At 38.0% G+C, this 17611-nt stretch overlaps 1 protein-coding gene across 5 annotated transcripts in view; it reads left to right on the top strand.

Annotated features, from left to right (window-relative positions):
• Positions 1–1709: 1709 nt before the first annotated feature.
• USP14 (ubiquitin specific peptidase 14) overlaps positions 1710–17611 on the top strand; it is an 82057-nt gene continuing 66155 nt past the window's right edge. For 2 of the 5 annotated variants that reach the window (XR_016387594.1, XR_016387593.1), the window contains exons 1-5: positions 1818–1848; positions 6745–6890; positions 9210–9242; positions 16473–16577; positions 17310–17413. Coding sequence is in view for 3 of the 5 variants with exons in the window: in XM_089894967.1 (XP_089751093.1) it covers positions 4338–4377; positions 6745–6890; positions 9210–9242; positions 16473–16577; positions 17310–17413 (428 nt within the window). In the remaining 2 variants the exon portion in view is untranslated. The other 3 variants (XM_089894967.1, XM_089894968.1, XM_089894969.1) reach the window with 3 other exon arrangements.

The following is a 17611-nucleotide window of genomic DNA, read 5'->3' as shown; positions in this document are numbered from 1 at the left end:
AAGTATATATATATATTCTAATATATATATAGAATATATAGAATCACTTTTCTGTACACCTGAAACTAACACAACTTTTATTTTTTAATATTTATTTATTTATTTTTGGCTGTGTTGGGTCTTCCCTGCTGCGCGCGGTCTTTCTCTAGTTGTGGCGAGCGGGGGCTACTCTTTGTTGCAGTGCGCAGGCTTCTCACTGTGGTGGCTTCTCTTTGTTGCGGAGCACAGGCTCTAGGCATGTGGGCTCAGTAGTTGTGGCACACTGGCTTAGTTGCTCTGCGGCATGTGGGATCTTCCCACAACAAGAATCGAACCCACGTTCCCTGCACTGTCAGGCAGATTCTTAACCACTGCGCCACCAGGGAAGTCCCTAACACAACTTTTAAATCAACTATACTTCAATTAAAAAAAGAAGTCTGGGGTGGGACAGGGAGGGTGGGAGGGAGGGAGATGCAAGAGGGAAGAGATATGGGGACATATGTATATGCATAACTGATTCACTTTGTTGTAAAGCAGAAACTGACACACGATTGTAAAGCAATTATACTCTAATAAAGATGTTAAAATTTTTTTAAGAAGTCTGAATCTATGAACAATGGTTTTATGTACTGCATAAATCCGATATACTCAATAAATCCAATATACTCTTTCCACTTAATATTACACATTACTTTAAATAACGTTCTGCGTATCTTTGTGTTATTTTGGTCACATTTTGGATCATATTTTTATGATAGGCCTTGAATAATGAAGTAGTGAAGGGTGAGTAAGACTCCTGATGTAGACTGATAAAACTCACTCTCCTATGGGCTGCACTGTTTTAAAATATGGACAGTTTAATTTTGAAATAGGGACAGTTTCAACTCCTCGTTTGCAGTATAGGTGATCATTATAAAACCTCTATATTAGGCAAGAAAGCACCTCAATTTTAATTTCCACGTTTTCGGAATTCCTTCGTTCATTTACAGATTCTATTTCCTTTCTAACTCATCTAGAAAGTTTTAAACTGATGTCAGCCGTGACAATTTAGAGTTTGAAAAAGGCCTCAGAAACCTTCCAGTCTATCTTCCTCATTTACCAGGCTGAGGAAACAGGTCCAAAACAATTAAGTGGAGGGCTGCACGTAACTTCCATGGGGCAGTCAAGGGCGCTGTTATCTACTCCTTTACTAGAGCCAACCTAGGGTCCGAACAGGTGTTAGAAACAGCAGTAATACATTACAACCAAGACAGACCTATCTCTGAAATATTCAGATCATTTTGATGTTTATTTTTGTTGCAAAATCCTGAATGGGAGGCCTAGACATTTTTATTAATAAGTAGACCAAGTTGAGGGGCGGAGCAAGGCTCTTCTCCAGCCTACATTAACAGAGAGAATAAAACCCCAGCTCGTACTGCCCCACCGTTTGGAAACGGGTGAACAACCTCCTAAGAGGCTGCGGCGGGGACACTAGGTTCCCGCTATGTCTGCAGCCGGGCGGGGCGGGGCGGGGCTGGGAGCCGGTGGGCGCAGACGGGGTGCAGTGCGCAGGCGCACACCTGTGAAGCGCAGGGGCCCCGGGCACCCGGCCGTTCCCACCTCCCTTGTCTCTCCACCCGCAGGCCCCGCCTCGCTTCCTCCCCTCAGTCGCCCCGTGGCTCGGCCGGCGGACGGCGTGTTGCTGCGTCATCGCCAGTGGCCGGTTTGAATGAGGCTCTTGTCGCACCGTGTCTGCCGCCACTACCGCGCCTCCGCCTCGGCCGCCGCCACAGCTTCTTTGCGGCCCTTTCCTTTCGCCGCTCTTGCCAGGCCCAGCCTTCCTGCGCCGCCGCCGCCTCCTAGCGCGCCCTGCCATGCCGCTCTACTCCGGTGAGCGCGCTCCTCATCTTGTGCTCCGCAGTCCCGCCCGGGGCTAGGCCTCTGTGTAGGCCTGGCCTGCAGGGCGGGTGCCCCGCTGAGCACGGGGCGGGGATTCCGCGGCGTGGAGGGGACCCTGGCCCCTTTCTCTCTCCCTGCGAGTTCCGGGCCCTGCAACGCGAGGGAGCCGTGCCCCTCCTGGGCCGCCGGGTGCGTGGGGTGGGAGCCGGAGGGGAGGTGGGGAAGCAGCGAACGTCCGCCCCTCTGAGTGGTGACTCTGCAGAATAGTTCTGTCTCTGTCCTCGCGTGCGGGGTAGGGTGAGGTGGTGTCCCGGGGCAGCAGGGACCAGGCTGGAGGTGCAGTGGCATTTCCTGAACCTCTTCAGGGGTAGCCGTAGCCGTGGAAGGGAGCGGCCAGGAGGGGAAGCCTCGGTAAGGGAGTGATGGAGGGACCAGAGATGTGAGGTTAAGCCTTCCTTCCTTTCTCGTTCTGGGGGTTTCCCTCAATAGCCTCCCTTCGCTTACCCCTTGCTGCCACCACCCCGTTTGTACCAATTTCATTTTTATCCCGAGGCAGATTGCGAGCTTTTTGCTTCATTTTCATTTCATCAAACACTGTTTTGTGTTTCTGCGTCCGAAGCACAGTGTTAGCTTTGAGAGGTAAAGGAATACAAATGGTCGCGGGTATCATTTCCTTTTGATTGGCGTTTGACAGGGTTTTTTTGCGTGATGGCAGTCCAAGGGGTTGGCCAGGGATCATGTTTTTACTGAGTTAATGGACCTTGCTGTCTCCTAGTGTAATTCAAAATGGCCCCTAAAGTGTATGTGGTGGCTTCAGTTGGCTATGGATGTGTGATTCATTGGCCATCCTTGACACTCTATCATAATTCCTTTATTGAAGATTCAGCGTTTTCAAAGAATGACATCAAACAAAAGAATAATGTTTAAACTCGACATGGATTCTTGATGTTCTAGAATCTTGAATGCTTTAATAATGATTTTTTGTTTGTTTTTTTGGGTGAAGTATAAAAGAATAGCTTTATTGCTTTGCCAGGCAAAGGGGGCCACAGCAGGCTAATGCCCTCAAAACTGTGTGTCCCCAAATGCTTTAATGATGATTGCTCAACCTCTTTTTCTAAGGCCACAACAATGGAACAGTAGAATGGTACTTGAAATATTCTGTTTATGCAGTATAGAATTTAAGTGGCATTAATTAAGTAGTGGCGGTAAATACCTGTGTATGCTAATACTTAAACACACACAGGTAGTTTGTTCCCCTCAAAAAATGCCTGTACTCAGCAAACTTTCTATCTTAGAAATTGAGTTCCATCTTAAATATTTAATCAGATCTTTTCCTCATTTCCAAAATGAGGGAATTGAAGTAGATTTCTAAGGTTTCTTCCTTTGACATCTCCATATTGAGAATCTGTATTTTCAGATTCTGCAAAAAGCCCTGTATTAAAACAAGAACATCTTAAGTACTGTCATAAGTTTTGATACAAAATTAAACGTCCAGACACTTACGTGTTTAAGAAGAAGTGCTGTAAAAATTAGTGAACACTTTTTTGTCTGGTACAAAGCTAATGTTTTTTTTGTTTGTTTGTTTTGTTTTGTTTTGTTTTTTTTGCGGTACGAGGGCCTCTCACTGTTGTGGCCTCTCCCGTTGCGGAGCACAAGCTCCGGACGTGCAGGCTCAGCGGCCATGGCTCACGGGCCCAGCCACTCCGCGGCATGTGGGATCTTCCCGGACTGGGGCACGAACCTGTGTCCCCTGCATCGGCAGGCGGACTCTCAACCACTGCACCACCAGGGAAGCCCAAAGCTAATGTTTTTTATACATGTTGCTTTGTTTTAATTTTCAACATAGTCCCGTGGTACTAGTATAATTCTCCTTTATGGCAGCGGTCCTCAACCTTTTTGGCACCAGAGACCAGTCGTGGAAGACAGTTTTTCCACAGTCCCGGGGAGGGGTTGGGGGGAAATGGTTTCGGGATGATTCAAGCACATTACATTTATTGTGCACTTTATTTCTATTATTACTACATTGTAATATATAATGAAATAATTATACAACTCTCCATAATGCAGAATCAGTGGGAGCCCTGAGCTTGTTTTCACTTCCCACTCACTGATAGGGTTTTGATATGAGTCTGCAAGCAGTTGATTTATTATGGTCTCTCTGCATTCAGATCTGTCTGCTAATGATAATCTGTATTTGCAGCCGCTCCCCAGCGGTAGCATCACTGCCTCAGCTCCACCTCAGATCATCAGGCATTAGATTCTCATAATGAGCGTGCAGCCTAGATCCCTCACATGTGCAGTTCACTGTAGGGTTTGTGCTCCTATGAGAATCTAATGCTGCCACTGATCTGACAGGAGGTGGAGCTCAGGCGGTAACGCAAGCCGTGGGGAGCGGCTGTAAATACAGAAGAAGCTTCTTTCCCTCGCCTGCTGCTCACCTCCTGCTGTGCGGCCCGGTTCCTAACAGGCCATGGTGTGGTATGGTCCGTGGCCCTGGGGTTGGGAACCCCTGGTTTATGGGTAAGCAAAAAGTTTAACTTGCCCATGGTGACACAGCTAAATAAATTTCAGATAGATTCGTCTTCATTATTTCTAATACAGTTTTGATTTAGTCCTCTCTCTTTTGTTTGTATTATTGTTATATGTTTCTGGTTTGTCTCAATGATTGTAGTCGTTCCCCCTTCAAACCAGTATTTTCTCTGCTGCTGCTAGAGTGTTCTAATGGTCAAACCAGACCAAAGTGGCCTTTATGAAAACCTTTCAGGGACTGCACATTTTGTACAACCTAAAGCCTGTATGTTTTAACATGACTTATGTTATCTTCCCTGACTTGATCTTTGGTCAGTTTCTCCTTTTTCAGCTGCTTCCCCTTCACTCTGGGAATTACTTGTATCTCAGAGGACACTATGCTGCTTTATGCTTTTGAGTGTCTTTTCCAAGAATGCTTTTATTCTTATTCTCTGGCTAACACCTGATTTTTTCTTTGAGACTCAAAGTTGATAGTGGTAACTCACAGTTAACACTTTCTCCAGAGAATCCTTCCTCCCTCGTGAAGCATTCCACTGTGCTACTCTAGCATTTGTAATATTTATATTGTATTGTTAATTATTTTAACCTTTTTCCCTCTCTCCTTTATTAAACTGTGAGTTCACAGAGAGTCTCCCTAATCCTTGTTACTGGGCTTATCATTGAATGAACACTAACACGTTAACTGAACTAGTGAAAGAATAGGGATTTGGAGTCAGGGTCACTTTTTTATATTCTGATTTTAGTAATCAGAGAAATTAGACAACTATTATGGGATTCTCATTTTGAGTAGGTATAAAGTTTTCAGTGGAAAAAACTATGTACATCCTTGAGTGAGTGAGTTTGTTTGTTTGTTTATTTATTTATTTTTGGCTGTGCTGTATGGCTTGTGGGATCTTAGTTCCCTGACCAGGGATTGAAACCGGGCCCTGGGCAGTGAAAGCATGGAGTCCTAACCACTGGACCGCCAGGAAATTCCCTAGTTTGTTTATGTTAACATATTTCAAAAGTTAGCTATTTTATAAGATTGAAATTTTTTTATTGTGGTAAAATATATGTAACATAAAGTGTAGTTTTAAACAGTTTTAAGTGCACAGTTTTTAACATTGAGTACATTCACATCGCTGTGCAGCCGTCATCACCACCCACCTCTAGAAATTCTTCCTGTTCCTAAAATGAAACTCTGTACCCCTGTTTCCATTTCCCCCAGCCACCAGGCAACCCCCATTCTTCTTTCTGTCTCTAGGAATTTGACCACTCTAGGTACCTCACATAAGTAGAATCATACAGTATTTGTCCTTTTGTGACTGGCTTGTGTCACTTAGCATAATGTCTCCAAGGTTCATCCATGTGGTAGAATGTGTCAGAATTTCATTATTTTTTTAAGGCTGATTAATGTCCATTGTATGTATATACCACTGTTGATGGGCACTTGGGTTGCTCCCATTTCTAGGCTATTGTGAAATAATGCTGCTAGGAACATGGGTATACAAATATCAGTTTGATTCCCTGGTTGCCATACTTTTGGGTATATACCTAGAAATGGAATTGCTGGATCACATAGTAGTAATTCTATGCCTGAGTTTTGAGGAACCACCATACTTTCTGTCACAGTGGCGGTACCATTTTTATATTCCCAGAGCAATGCACAAGCGTTCCAATTTCCCCACATCCCTGCCAACACTTGTTATCTTCTGTGGTTTTGTTGTTGTAGCCATCTGAATGGCTGTGAAGTAGGATTTCTATAATTTTTAATAATTTAGCTATATTTTTGGATTCTTCTTAATATTTGACCACCTCTTGCTCAGGAGGCAGACCTTTCAGTTCTTCTACACCTTTCTTCTTATAATCCAGGATCTATATTCCTTAACCTGTTTTCAGTGTGCTTTATTTTCCCAAGAATTTTTTTTCTTCTCAAAATACTCTAGCCTTTCTTCCCCTCTCTATTTCAGCAGTATGTAATATTCAACTGATTTTAATGATTGTTTAAATAAACACATTCTGAAGTCTGTGAACTTTATTCTGGGAAGTGTTTCAGTGTGGTCATATTTTGCAGATATTATTGGAGTAGGATTTAGAAGCTCTGTATATTTACTGACTGGTTTTGTGACATTAATCAATGAGCTTCTTTTAAGTCTCAATTTCCGTATTTATCAAATGAGAAGTTGGATTAGATCCAGTTAAATTTTATCCAAGATCTATTGCATTCACTTCACTCCTGATTTGGTAGGCCTTAGGTGTGTAAAAAGATTAATGACATAGTTTGGCTTTTAAGAACTAGCCTAATAGTTCCTTAAGGATCTTCTAAATCTTAAGTCTTGTTATTTTGTAAATTAAAAAAAAATTATGGTTTGTTTGCAGTTACTGTGAAATGGGGAAAGGAGAAATTTGAAGGTGTAGAACTGAATACTGATGAACCTCCGATGGTGTTCAAGGCTCAGCTTTTTGCACTGACTGGAGTCCAGCCGGCCAGACAGAAGGTTATGGTGAAAGGGGGAACACTGAAGGTAAAATTTAGTCCAGATTTTCATTATGTACTAGTGAAAATAACTAGCACCAGAAAATGTTGCATTTAAGGTATTTTTTATTTGGTGAGAGTATATAGTCTATGGTATTAAAACTCTTATTCATGTTAGTTTAAGGAAGGAACATTGTAGCCATTTCAAAACACTATATTATAAAGCATCATTAAAATTTTGATTTTAAAATGCATTTTATCAGTGATTATCTCTGGGGGTCAGGGGACTGGGGCACTTTCCATTTATCTGTGTTTGAATTTTTTTCTTATGAATGTGTGTTAAAAGTATTTCATTTTGTATAGACTAAAAAAGTCTATTTGTTTTTCCTTAGTAATTTTCAGTTATGGGGTTAGAAATTTTATCTCTGTTAAAAATGTGGAACAGTATGGTAAATTTATTTTTTAAAGGCTACTACACAATGTGTTTTTGTATATACATGCGAATGTACCAAATTTACTAAGGCCCTGGTTCTGGAATACTGGAAAACTTAATTTTTCCTTTGGCCTTTCTTGCATCCTACCATTAAAAGGAGCCCCTTTCTCTTAGAAGTAATCACTATCTAACATCTGCCTGGAGATGGGAGGAAAGAAATTTTTGTTTAAAAGAGAGGGAATTTAAGTTTTCCATTAGTTCCCTTGGAATGATCACATTGATTACAGTTAAGAGTCCAAGCTTACCAGTATCATTGATGAAGGGCCACAGAAAAGATGTGAAGGTATTTTCTTTATTATCGTTTGTAATACTATATAAGTTTTTTTGTGTGTGGTACGCGGGCCTCTCACTGCCGTGGCCTCTCCCGCTGCGGAGCACAGGCTCCGGACGCGCAGGCCCAGCGGCCACGGCTCACGGTCCCAGCCGCTCCACGGCACGTGGGATCTTCCCGGACCGGGGCACGAACCCGTGTCCCCTGCATTGGCAGGCGAACTCCCAACCACTGCGCCACCAGGGAAGCCCATAAGTATAGTTTTTAAAATACACTTTCTTCAAGAGTTAGATGTGAAATGCTAAAGAGCTCTAATTAACTTTAGAGATAAGGATTGGCTACCCCTGTTAGCTGGGCCTTAAAACAGGTATTGGTGAAGAAACATTGTTTCCCCTCAAGTTGCAGTATGAGCTTTTGGTCATTAGTGAACTTGGTAATGTAATTTGTGCTGAACTGTGTACTGGTGGTATACTGTGGAGAATTACAGAAAAATGCTAATTAAATGAAACTATGACTAATAGCTACCACTTACTGAATACTTACTCTGTGCCAGGCTTTTGTTTTCTTTAATTGTCAACTGTATGTATATTAAAAATGAGGAAAGTAAATGTATTTTACATATTTTACTGAGCATCAGAGAGGCTTAAGTAACATATAGTAAGGCACCAAAAGAACATGTGATTTACAAGTCGAGCAGATCTGGGTTCATTTCCCAGCTTTGTGTGACCTTGGATAAGTAGGAGGAGGCATTATTTGAGGAGACATTTATAATTATCATTCCTTATGATTAGCAGTAATAGCCCTTAAACTGAGAAGGGCATTTAGAAACTTACTGTTCTACTTTGAAGCAGGATGCCCAAAAAGAAATAGTGGCACCACCAAAGGGAGGTGTATTGAGTGCCTGGTACCTTCGGTAAAAAGGAAGGAGTGATATGGAACTGAGTATCCCCTGAAGGGAAGGGCTTTTAGCTGCCAAAATATCTGTGGACCAATCATGGCATTTCAAAAAAAACTTGATTTAAATTGAACGTACTGAAGTCAAAGTATGTGTTAATTGATGCATAGATGTGAAATGTAGGACTTGAGAAACATTTGTGGATGCAGCAAATACTATTAAGGGTTAGTTTGCCTTGGGTAGTCTTGTTTACTCTCCAGGTATAATTTTTAGTAGCACTTTCATTCTCAAGAGTCTCTTGATTTGGGTGACTAATTATATAATCACCCTAATTATGTAGACCTTATTTCATTTTTGAAGTTATTCTTTATTCTTGTCAAACATATGCTAGTTATTAGCTCTGCTGGTTCCAGATATGCAAAAAATTAGCATCTGTCATCAGTCAAGTGTTTCAGTACTTTTGGTGCTGCCAAGTTTACTGCCTTTTAGATTGTATCTTACGTAGTTTGAACAATTGTTAGACTTACTAGTTTTAGGACTGCGTTTGTTTTTTGTTTTTTAAAAAATACTTTTGATTACAGTAATTTTAAGTAAAATCTGCATATAGACAATTTCTATTTTGGAGTAGAAATCTAAAATTAGTTGATTTTTAGATTATGTTTGGATTATATGGGGGTGGTTAAATGTTTATTATTTGTCTTTAAAACAGGATGATGATTGGGGAAACATCAAAATAAAAAATGTAAGTATTATCTTAAGAACACTAGTTATAATGCAGTTCCCTAATTATTACACAAAATGTATTCCAAATGCCTTTATTTCTGTCTGTATATCCAGTTGTTCCAGCACTATCTGTTGAAAATATTTTCCTTTTCTCATTGATTTATGTCAGAGTCTCTCTTGAAAATCATTTGTTGGTCTATTTTTGGACTCGTTTCATTGATATATTTGATTAACCTTATACTAGTACCACATGGTCTTGATTACTAAAGCTTTATAATAAGTCTTGAAATAAGATAATGTAAGTTCTCCCACTTTTTCTGTTTCCTCAAGAATATTTTAACTCCTTTGCATTTCCTTATAATTTTAGAATTAGCCAATTCCAGCAAACGGACTCCTGGAATTTTGTTTAGGTTGCATTGAATCTGTAGTTCAGTTTGGGGAGAATGAACATCTTAAAGGTATTGAGTACTGAAATCCTTAAATAAGGTGTACTTCTCCATTTCTCTTAGCTCAGTTTTATAATTTTTCAGTATAGAGAGCTTGCACGATTTTTGTTAGACTCTGGAACTTAACATTTCTTGGCTATTTAATGATACTTTTAAAAAAATTTGTTTTCCAATGTTCATGGCTAGATTATAAAAATACAGTTTATTTTTAACCTGTGACCTTGCCAAATTCACTTTCTAGTTCCAGTAGTTTTTTTGTAGATTCCATTGGGTTTTCTATGTACGTAAGCATGCTCTTTGCAAATAGAGGCAGTTTTACTTTTCCCTTTCCAGTCTTTACGGCTGTTATTTCTTTTTTTGCCTTACTTTACTGGCTAGGACTTCTAATACAGCATTGAATAGAAAGTGGTGGGAGTGGACATCTTTGTCATTTCCTAGTTCACTAAGACCTTTTAAGTTATGAATGGCTCTTGAATTTTAAGTACTTTTCTGCTGATTAAAAGGATCATATGATTTTTCTCTTTTATTCTGGTAATCTGGCTAGTCTCATTGATTTTTAACTATTAAACCTTGCATATTTGGCATGTGCAGTTCTCAGATTTCTTGGTCTTTGTGACCTCTTTACACTCTCAAAAATTATCATTTTTTTTTGTGGTACGCGGGCCTCTCACTGTTGTGGCCTCTCCCGTTGCGGAGCACAGGCTCCGGACGCGCAGGCTCAGCGGCCATGACTCACGGGCCCAGCCACTCCGCGGCATGCGGGACCCTCCCAGACCGGGGCACGAACCCATGTCCCCTGCATCGGCAGATGGACCCCCAACCACTGCGCCATCAGGGAAGCCCTCAAAAATTATTTTTTAACCCCAAAGAATTTCATATATATGGGTTACGTCGATATTTATTGTATTTGAAATTAAGGCTGAGAAATTAAACATTATTCATTTAAAAGTAGCAGTAGCAAACCCATTACCTTTTTTTTTTTTGGAATTATTTTATTTATTTATTTTTGGCTGCGTTGGGTCTTCGTTGCTGGGTGCAGGCTTTCCCTAGTTGTGGTGAGCAGAGGCTACTCTTTGTCGTGGTGCACGGGCTTCTCATTGTGGTGGCTTCTCTTGTTGTGGAGCACAGGCTCTAGGCACGTGGGCTTCAGTAGTCGTGGCTCACAGGCTCTAGAGCGCAGGCTCAGTAGTTGTGGCGCACGGGCTTAGTTGCTCCGCTGCATGTGGGATCTTCCCGGAACAGGGCTCGAACCCGTGTCCCCTGCATTGGCAGGCAGATTCTTAACCACCACGCCACCAGGGAAGCCCTGTCTACTTCTTTTATCAAGCGTGTTGTAATCTCCAACTATTATTGTGGATTTGATTATGTCTCCTTTCAGTTGTATCAGTTTTGTTTTGTGTATTTTCAAGTTCTGTTATTAGGTGCATGCATATATAGGATCGTTAAATCTTGATGAATTGACCTTTCATCACAGTGAACTGTCCCTCTTTATCCTTGGTAATATTCTTTGCTCTCAGTTTTACTTTGACTTTAATAAAGCTACGCCATATTTCTTTTAATTATTGTTTGCATTTCATGCATTTTCCCATCCTTTTGCTTTTAATACATCTGTGTCTTTGTTTAAAATGGAGTTTTTTAGGTTAGCATATACTTGGGTCTTGCTTTTTTATCCAGTCTTACAATCTCTACTTTGTAATTGGAACCTTTAGACCACTTATGTTCAGTGTTATTATCTACATGTTTGGGTTTAATTTACCATCTTGGTATTTGTTTTCTGTCTCATTGTTCTTTTGCTGCCTTCTTTTCGATTATTTTTAATTTTGTGTTTATCTCTGACTTTGCTTTATCTCTGTTTTGTTATTTATGCTTTTATAAGTTTTCTGAGAAAATTCACTGACTATGAAATTCAGCGCTTTAAAATGTTCATTTCAGTGTGTTCTGCTATATTCATAGAGTTGTGCAACTGTCAACACTGTCTAGTTTTAAAACATATCGTTATCCAAAAAGAAACCCTGTGTTCATTAACAGTCATTTTCCATTCTCCCCTCCATTCCCAGAGTTTTAATGATTTCTCTAGGGTAACAGTTCTCTGAGTGTACCCCGGGAACTCCAGGCAGTACCCAGGACTCTTTCAAGGAATCCTTGAGATCAAAACTGTTTTCATATTTTAAAAATGTATTTCCATGTTGACATTAAGATTTTGTTTGCCTTTTCTGTTGTTGATTATGTACAGTAATTTTTCAGAGGTTGTGGGACATGTGATACTGCAGCAGATTGAATACAGAAACAAATATGAAAATCCACTGTTTTCTCTTAAGCCAAACATTAAAGACATTTGAAAAAATGTAGAACAATATCAGTCTTCACTAGTTTTGTTTTGAGAATATAATTATCTTTCATAAAAATGTTAATCTTAACATTAAGTGGGTTTATTGTTTTTGAATGAATATTATTAAAATTTCTCAGTTTTAATTTCTAATACGGTAAATATTGAGAACTACATAACAGAAGTTCTCAATTTTTAAGAATGTGAAGCAGGAGTCATCAAACTGTGAACTCTGAGCCAAATCTGGCCTGCAGCCTGTTTTTGTAAGGCCTGCAAGTTAGGAATGATATTTATATTTTTAAAGGGGTGGGGTTGAAAACAACAAAGAATATGCAACAAAGATGGTATGTGGCCCAGAAATTCTAAAATATTTATTATATGGCCTTTAATAGGAAAAGTTTGCCAACCGTTGGTATAAAGGGTCCTGTGATGATGTTTGATGTTTCTGAATTGCTGTTGTAAGGTTTATATTATGTATCTATAACGAGTGATTTCAGGCATAGTATAAGACTATTACAACAGTGTATTTCCATTTCCCTGCTTTGTGCTGTTGTTGTCATACATACATATAGTTTACTTCTACCTGTTAGAAACTCCATACTACATTGCTATTATTTTTACTTTCTACATTGCTACTTTTGCTTTAAATAGTCATTTATCCTTTAAAGAGATTAAAAAACGTAGAAAACCCATATTTACCATTTCTGGTGCTCTTCCTTTGGATCCAGATCCAAATTGCCATCTGGTATCATTTTCTTCTGCCTGGAGAACTTCCTTTTTACATTTTTTGCAGAGCCTGTCTATGAGTTTTCTCTGCTTTTGTTTTTCTGAAAAACTCTTGGTTTCATTTCATTTTTGAAAAACATTTTTGATTGGTATTAAATTCTAGATTAACACTCTTTCAGTACTTGAAAGATGTCTTCTCATTTGTACAGTTGCTGTCATTCTTATCATTGTTCCTCTGCATGTAATGTGTCCTTTTTTCCCTGGGTGCTTTTGAGATTTTTCTCATTATTGGTTTTCAGCAATTTGTTTTGGTCAGGTTTTCTTTATGTTTATTCTGCTTAAACCTCTTGGATCTCTGTGTTTATAGTTTTTATTAAATTTAGAAAATCTTTAGCTATTTCTTTAGATATTTTTTCTGTCTGTCCTTCTCTTTCCTCTTTTTTGAGACTACAGCTACACATATATAGGGTAGTTTTGCCCATTGTAGTATTTTGGTCCCTTTTTTACAGATGTTGTACAGGTTTTTTACAGATGTTCATCAGGTTGAGGAAGGTTCTCTTCTATTTCTAGTTTGCTGAGAGTTATCATGAATGGGAGTTGAGTTTTGGCAAATACTTTTTCTATATATATTGAAATTTTTCTTTTTAAATCCTTTAATCTCAATGTGATGAACTACACTGCCTTTTTCGAAATAGTAAACCACTTGGTCATTATATATTTTCCTTTTTATATAACGTGGATTCTGTTGGTAGTATTTTGTTAAGTATTTTTGTGTCTCTTTGTGAGAGATGGTTTGTAGTTTTCTTGAACTGTCTTTGTTTGATTTTTGCTATCAGTGTAATGCTGACCGTATAAAATGAGTTATGAAAAAAAATGAGTTATGAAGCATTCATACCTCTCCTCTTTTCTGAAAGAGTTTATATATATACACACACACACACACACACACACACACACACATATTAGTGTCTCATAGAATTCTCTAGTGTAGTTCTCTGGGCTTGGAGCTTTCTTGGTGGGAAGACTTTTAATTCAGAATTTAGAGTCTTTAATAAATGTAGGATTATTCAGATGTTATATTTTCTTTACACCGGTTTTGGTAGTGTCTTTTAAGGAATTGGTCTGTTTAGTTTAAATTGTTGGATTGATTGTCATACTACATACATTCTTACAGGATATCCTACAGATTCTAGAATCTGTAGTTCTGTCGTTCCACCCCTCCCCCAGCCCCCGTATTGGCAAATTGTGATTTCTTGCTTATTGTCTTTATCATCTAGGCAGAGGTTGTAAAGTTTCATTGATATTTTTTTCTCCCCAGTCCAAAGAGTTAACTTTTGCTTGTTCATTTATTATTTTATTGATTTCCCCTCTTTGCTTCATTTCCTCCTTTTACTTTGATTTTAATATATACTTCTGCTAGCTTCTTAAGGTGGAAGCATATTTAATTTAATTTTAAGCCTTTTTTGTTGGCTTTCTACTTATCTCTACTGCCTGTTTTTCTATTGTGCCTATATATAGTGATTTTTTTTTTAAGTTTGTCCTTTAAAATTTTGATTGTGGTAATGGGCAAGTTTTTAAGATTTATATAGTTATATACTAGAGACATGAGTCCTTTCATCTTTTATGTCAATTTTAGAAAATCTTCCAAAAACAGTAAGACTTTTTAGAAAATAAACAAATGTTTTGTAATTATTTGTTTCATTTTATTTACGTTTAAATCTTCAGTTTCTAATTCATTTTGGGTGTGGCATATCATGAGGTGGAGAACTCAAAGTATTTTTTTTCTAAATTATTGTCCTCAACATTCTTCATTTTGTAATCTATTTTCTTAATAATTTTAAAGGTATTGTTTTTAGTCTTCTTTTTCAGAAATTTCTTAGCTGTTGTCATGGGTATGAATTTGCTACATGAATGAAACATTTTGTAAAGTTTCAGAAAGGAATTTTGTTAAATTTATTTGATAGTTTGGAATCACATCTTTACATAATTTTTCTATTCCAGAAATCTTTCATGTCCTTCAGTTTCTTTAGGTGTTTTTTAATATCCCTAAGTAAAGCTTTATAGTTTTCTTATTAAAGTATTACATATTTCTTGTTATGTTTACTCTTAGATATTTGTTGGTATTCTTTCTTTTCTGTTGTATTTTCTGACTGTTGCTAGTATATTCCTCAGATATTTGGTTTTCCTGAGACAGTTGTCTTTTTTTAATAAATGTATTTATTTTATTTATTTTATTTTTGGCTGTGTTGGGTCTTCGTTGCTGCATGCAGGCTTTTCTGTAGTGGCAAGTGGGGGCTACTCTTCGTTGCGGTGCGTGGGCTTCTCACTGCGGTGGCTTCTCTTGTTGCGGAGCACAGGCTCTAGGCACACGGGCTTCAGTAGTTGTGACACACGGGCTCAGTAGTTGTGGCTTACAGGTTCTAGAGCGCAGGCTCAGTAGTTGTGGCACACAGTGTTGGTTGCTCTGGGGCATATGGGATCTTCCCAGACCAGGGCTCGAATCCTTGTCCCCTGCATTGGCAGGTGGATTCTTAACCCCTGCGCCACCAGGGAAGCCCGACAGTTGTCTTTTAAGAAAGATTCTTTAGTGATAGCTTAGTACTGCTTTGCTGTTATCTTATAGAAAGTTTAAATAAAAATAATAGGTGATAGAATGAAGATTGTTGGATTTGAACATAGGTACTCATAAGACTGAGTTTGGTGACCTTATTAATTTACTAATTTTAATCTTCGTCTAGATATTTTTATTTTATTGTCCTTTTTTTTAAAAAAAATTTCTCCTTCTGGCCTTTTTTTTTCTTTTAAACCTCTCTACCCTCTGTCTTTGTCTCAGATGTTTTTGTCTTCCAGAAAGATATTGAATAAGATGTTCACATTTCAGGATTATGAGACTTAAGGTGACAGTGTCTCCATTGTTCTTCTGTTGTATGGAATGGTGTATCTGTACTGAATATAAGTATTCCCTTAAGTTAATAATGTGTAGAATTATACAATTAGATATTTTGAACTAATTTATATGTTTGGTTTGATATTTTCTAATAATGGAGATTTCAATGCTTTCAAAATATTTCTATTCAAATGTAAATAATGGTTACATTTCACAATAGACTTTCATAGAAAGAATCTTATCAGTGCGTACTGTGTTATGGGGAGAAGTGATGCCACAAAATATTAATGATCATTTGAAGAATTCTCTCCTTTCCAATATTGAAAACATTCTCAGCTTTCTTTGTGACTGTGTTTTTTCTGTTAGCTTTATTGACGTATAGTATATAGAGAGTAAGATTCACCTACTTTAGTGTAAGAGTTTGATGGATTTGGTTAACTTTATACAGTCATGAAACCACTACCACAGTCAAGATAAAGAAGCTCCACTATTCTAAGAAGTTTCCTTATACCCCTTTTCAGATAAGCAGGTGACCTGTGGCCTGAGGCAGCCACCCTAGTACTTTTTTTTTTTTTTAACAGTTCAGTGATCTTTAATGTATTTACAGAGTTGCGTAACCTTCACCACAGTCTCATTTTGGAATATTTTCATCACCCCAGAAAGAAATGAGTTCCCATTTAAAGACACTCCCTATTCTCACCTTCATTTTTAGCAACCACTAATCTACTTTGTGTCTCTCTAGATTTACCTTTTCTAGCAAATAGAAGCATGCAACATGTGTTTTTCTGTGTCTGGCTTCTTTCATTGCACATAAACGTGATCAACTTTTCAGCATTTTCATGAAATTAATTTTTTTTTAAACAGGGAATGACTTTACTAATGATGGGGTCAGCAGATGCTCTTCCTGAGGAGCCCTCAGCTAAAACTGTCTTCGTAGAAGACATGACAGAAGAACAGTTAGCATCTGCTGTAAGACATACCACATTTTATATATTTGATCACTACTTTTAAGAAGTACAGTTAGTAAGATGCCTTTCAGAAAGCATCTACATGTTTTGAAGATTTAATCAATATTAAGATGTATGTTATTAGCAGTAAATAAAAGTTTTATCTTTGAAATTGGCTCAAGGAATCCTTTTTTAATTGAATAATTCATTATAAAGTCAGTGAATATCTGTAATAAATATGTGTCTGGCAGATAGTGCTATTTAAATGTTTACTATTATTTTATGGGAAAACAGGCTCAAAGAAGTTAAATAGTTTAAATGCTGGGATATTTAAATTCTTAAAACCTTCCATGTTGAAAATATACAATTTATCCTTAATTTAAATGCAGTGTTGGTTTAGAAACTGGCCAACAAACACTTGTCAAATATTATCATTATTTTTACTACCCAGCATTTATATAGTACCATTCATTTTTTTGAAGTGTTTCTGTATATATTTTGTTACCCTCTTCCAGTGATAAACCTGCAGATGAGGCAGAACTGATATGATTGTTTTCTTATTATTTTTAAGAAGGGAATTAAAACAGGATGATTGTCCGCATGATGCAAGTAAAATTTTTTGTTAGGGAAATAAAACATTGTTAAGGTAGAATAAATTGGTATGAGTTGGTAAATTGTATTTGCTTCAGTGTGTTTAGTGATTTATATATGCTGTGTCATCTTTTAAAAATGATTTAATCCTTTTCCTTATCAGATGGAATTACCATGTGGATTGACAAACCTTGGTAACACTTGTTACATGAATGCTACAGTTCAGTGTATTCGTTCTGTACCTGAACTCAAAGATGCCCTTAAAAGGTAAGACAGAAGAGAGATTGTTTTATGTCATATATATATATATATATATTAGCAGCTTTATCGTGATATAATCCATTTATCGTACAATTCACCCTTTTAACATGTTCAATTAGATGGTCTTTATTATATTCACAAGGTTGTGCAACCATCACCACGGTCTAATTTCAGAATATTCCCCTGCCCCCCAAGAAGAAACCT

This window comes from Delphinapterus leucas, chromosome 14 (genome assembly GCF_059928025.1).
Source record: "Delphinapterus leucas isolate spDelLeu-1000000601 "Yukka" chromosome 14, BTC_Dleu_Yukka2, whole genome shotgun sequence".
Taxonomy (NCBI): domain Eukaryota; kingdom Metazoa; phylum Chordata; class Mammalia; order Artiodactyla; family Monodontidae; genus Delphinapterus; species Delphinapterus leucas.
This window is presented reverse-complemented; position numbering and strand designations above follow the sequence as displayed.